This window comes from Triticum aestivum, chromosome 2A, assembly GCF_018294505.1.
Source record: "Triticum aestivum cultivar Chinese Spring chromosome 2A, IWGSC CS RefSeq v2.1, whole genome shotgun sequence".
Classification (NCBI taxonomy): domain Eukaryota; kingdom Viridiplantae; phylum Streptophyta; class Magnoliopsida; order Poales; family Poaceae; genus Triticum; species Triticum aestivum.
The window spans coordinates 621599447-621603257 of record NC_057797.1 but is presented as its reverse complement, the minus strand read 5'-3'; the positions used below and the strand labels follow the sequence as shown (position 1 = coordinate 621603257).

At 53.8% G+C, this 3811-nt stretch overlaps 1 protein-coding gene across 1 annotated transcript; it reads right to left on the bottom strand.

The window, feature by feature from the left end:
* Positions 1-1964: 1964 nt before the first annotated feature.
* Positions 1965-2839, bottom strand: LOC123185730 (endogenous alpha-amylase/subtilisin inhibitor-like). The gene has a single exon (XM_044597561.1). It carries the CDS (start codon positions 2747-2749, stop codon positions 2138-2140), a length of 612 nt encoding a protein of 203 aa, XP_044453496.1. The 5' UTR covers positions 2750-2839; the 3' UTR covers positions 1965-2137.
* Between the last annotated feature and the right edge of the window lie 972 nt (positions 2840-3811).

Genomic DNA, 3811 nt, shown 5'->3' with positions numbered 1-3811 from the left:
GACAAGAAGCAAGCTGTTCTAGCAGCTAGAAGGGAAGCAGAAATGAAGAAAGCAGAAGAAGCTGCCAGGAAGAGGCATGTGCTAGCAGAAAAGAAAGCACAAGAAGCAGAAAGGAAGAAGGAGGCAGCTGCTCAGAGAAGAGAAGTTCAGGCCATCCTAAAGCAGGCAGCTGCAGAGACAAGGCAAATTATCCAAGAGACACATAGGCAAATTGCTGCAGAGCAAAAGGAGAAACTAGCTGCTGAGAAGTTAGCCCAGAAACAGGCTGCTGCTACAAAGAAGCTTGCAGAGAGAGAAGCAGCTAATGCAAAAAATGAACAAGCCAGGCAAGCAGCAGCTGCAAAGAAGCTGGCAGAGAAACAAGCAGCTGCTGCTGCAAAGAAAAAACTGGTAAATAGAACAGTTCAAGAGGAGCATCATAGCTCAGGGCTTGAGAAGAATGGAAGCATTTTTGACATCTTCAGGGACTAGTGCTAGAAATGTTAGGCAACTGGTCCTTTTGGCCATCTTATGTAAAATAGCATCTTCAGCAACTACTCATTTTGCTTTCTGTCAAGTTATGTCTTTTGGAACATGTACTTCAGGAACTAGTCATTTGGCCATCTTCAGGCTCATGGTGATCTTTTGGCCATCTAAAAAACCAATGATCATTTGGCCATCTTTTGAAACATGTACTTCAGGATCATCTTATTTGGATCATTTTTGTTCATTTTACTTGGAACATCTTACTTGGATCATTTTCTTCATACTGACATACTTAGAACAGTTTACTTGACATCATAGTTACATACTACTAAAATTGACACTGATTTTAGTTCATACAACAGAACAATTTATTGAACTTCAGAGACAAACCATCATACAAAAGGTTCATACATCAACTGTTACAGCCATCATACTGACATTTCACTTCTTAATCAACTACCACTAGGTCTACTACTAGTACCACACTTCTTCATCAACTACTAGTACCACTAGGTCTAATTGAAGCTACCACACTTCTTCATTTCTTCATCAGCACCAGTTTCATTTCTTCAACAGCAGCATGACACATAGCACAACAAGCACCAATACACCACCAAGCAGCAGTTTCAACAGCATCTGCACACCTAAATTAAGAAGTGCACGAGCTTCTGCCCTCGTGATGTTCATGCTAGCTCCGGGCTGTTCTTGCATCTGCATACTTATCCTCTGACATGCATTTCTCTCTGCAACCCTTCTTCTTCCTTCTGTTTCTCTCTCAAGCTGTTCCCTCCTATCTTCTGTTGCTCCAATTGCATCAACAGCTTCATGCCCAACAAGATAACGATGATCTACAAGGTAGGCCACGTATTCCCTCTCCCAATGCCAGAAAACACATCCTTGCTACAAGCTCAAAACCAAGAAAAATCAAAAAATTTGCACAAACTCAAACTCAAAACTCAAAACCAACAAGCACCAATGTCAATCAGGTCAAGGATGCTTACGGTCACACATCTGTAGAACACCCATCCCTCATGCTCCTCCGTGTTGGACACGTAGAACCTCACTTGGCAGCCGCAGCGAGGGCATGAGATGAGCGGCACCACCACTGTCCTCCCGCGGCGTCCAGATCGGGCAGAACTGCTGCTGGACATGGCGGGTGACGAGGACGAAGGCAATGGGCAGCGGCGAGCGCAGGGCGATGGCGACGGCGAGCGGTGGGCGGCGGCGACGAGCGTTGCGAGGGGAACAAAACTAGGGATTTGGATAACAGGGGAATTGCGAGGGGAACGAGCTGACTGCATTTTTACACATAAACCCTCCTAAATTTGCTGTTCAAATAAGTAATCCCCCCACGCCTACGTGGCAAGCGTGGACTGGTCAAAACGGCGGCGTACCGGTTCAACACGGTGAACAGTGACCGTATAATCACGTCCCATCGTACATAGTTACCGTAATGACCGTATTTCTAAGTACAGTGACCAAACCGAGCTCGCGGCGCAAATTCAAGTACCTGCAGTGCATTTTACTCTTTCACAAAACAACCTAAGCAGTGAGGACAGCACATCACCACACTTATTGTCTAAGAGAGACAAAAACAGCACACTGTTTCGGCCAGCCTTATTCAGATGCACACATGCACGCTACGGGCGCGCGCCATCACGCCGCATGGACCTCAGGCGGGAGGCGCCTTCTTGAACACGATGACATGGTACGGCTCGGTGGCGCCCAGGAACCACGCGCCGCCCTTGAGGTCCCTGAACACGCCGAGGTCCTGGCACGAGTCCCCGCACGCCATGAGCTTGTACTCGTGCACCTCCGCGCCGCTGTACTTCTCGATGCGGAAGGCGTTCTCCCTGCCGCTCGGGCTCGGGTCCCTGACCGGGCCGGTGATCACGTGCCGGCGGCCCGACACCAGCTCGCTGTCGATGTGCCACTCGGTCGACTGCACGCACGTCGTGTAGGCGCGGAAGGAGATGCGGACGTCGGTCGACAGCCGGATGATCTTGTCGGACGGCGCGCCGCCGCCGTGCGGGGCGATGCGCACGGGTAAGCCATCGCGCTGCCCGTCGGCCTCCTGCGAGACGAAGAGCGGGCAGCGGCGCCCGTGGCCGGGCGCCATCGTGAGCCCCCCGCCGTGGGCGCGGTTCGCCGGGAGGATGTAGTAGTTCGCGTCGGCGCGCAGCTCGTTGCCGTCGGTGTCGTGCACCGGCGGCGGATCCGCGCTGTACGAGAGGGTGGTGGCCAGAAGGGAGAGGAGGAGGAGGCCAACACGGCGGCTGCTCATGGCTGAAACCTCTGCTGGCGTGTGCTCGAGGACAAGTGAGGCTGCAAGCTAGGGTGTGCTTCGGTGGCTCGAGTGAGGCAACACGAATGCTTCGTGACTGTATTTATAGTGAAGTGATCTGGAAGTAGAGTTCCTGGCATTCTTTTCTTCTTGTGGATTTGTACGTGATGTGAAGTCTGTTCCTTTACATCCCTCAGTGGCCGCCAGTAACAGCATCTCTATCAGAGCCCTCAACCTTCAAACTCTTATAAATAACTATTTTTTTTACAATTTACGAGTAAAAAATCGCGTAGACTAAAACCTCTTAACCCTCAAACCCTTAAAAAAATTTAAAGATCCAACTCTTAAACCCTCTCCTAACCCTGAAAAGTAAGGATTAGGAAGCAAAACCTACCCCAATCCTCATTTGGCGGTTATCCTCGCGCGGGAGGGGAAAATCCTCCCAACTCCCACGCCCACGCCCGCGTCCGCCGCTGCTAGTCGTCCCCGCCACTACCGGCCACCCCGTGGACATTCAGCGGGCCCGCGCCCGCCCCGCCCCCCGCAGCCGGCCTCTCCTCCACCTCCTCCCGGCCGCGGCCGTGCTCGCCCCGCCCCCGGCCGTCGCCATCCGTCCCGCCGCCCACGCCGCCCGCCGCCCCGCCAGCTTCTACTTCCGCGCGCCCGTCCGCCGCCTCCGCCTCCCGCCCCCGGGCCTCTCCTCCTCCCGCGCCCCTTCGCCTCCGCGCCCTCCGCTTCGAACCGCCGCCACCACCCTCCAGCCCGTGCCCGCTCCCGCACCCTCCGCCTCCCGCCCCCGCGCCCTCCGCCTCCGCCTCCTACCCCCCGGCCACTGCCCTCCGCCCGCGCCCGCCCCGCCCTCCGCCCCTCGCCCCCGCGCCGCCCTCCGCCCGTCGTGCACGAGGTGCTTGATGGTATGCCCGCAACGACAACGTCGTTCATGGGGAATATTCCATTATAAGGGTTGGGTTTGAGAGTTCTAATCTTTGCCCCTATTTTTCAACCCGTAAAAGTGCATAAAAAAACCAATTTTGGACCCTTAAAACGCTAGTGAGGTTTTGA

What these genes read in the sequence shown, in the direction of transcription:
- LOC123185730 (XM_044597561.1), bottom strand. Translation starts at nt 2,749, where the DNA reads ATGAGCAGCCGCCGTGTTGGCCTCCTCCTCCTCTCCCTTCTGGCCACC.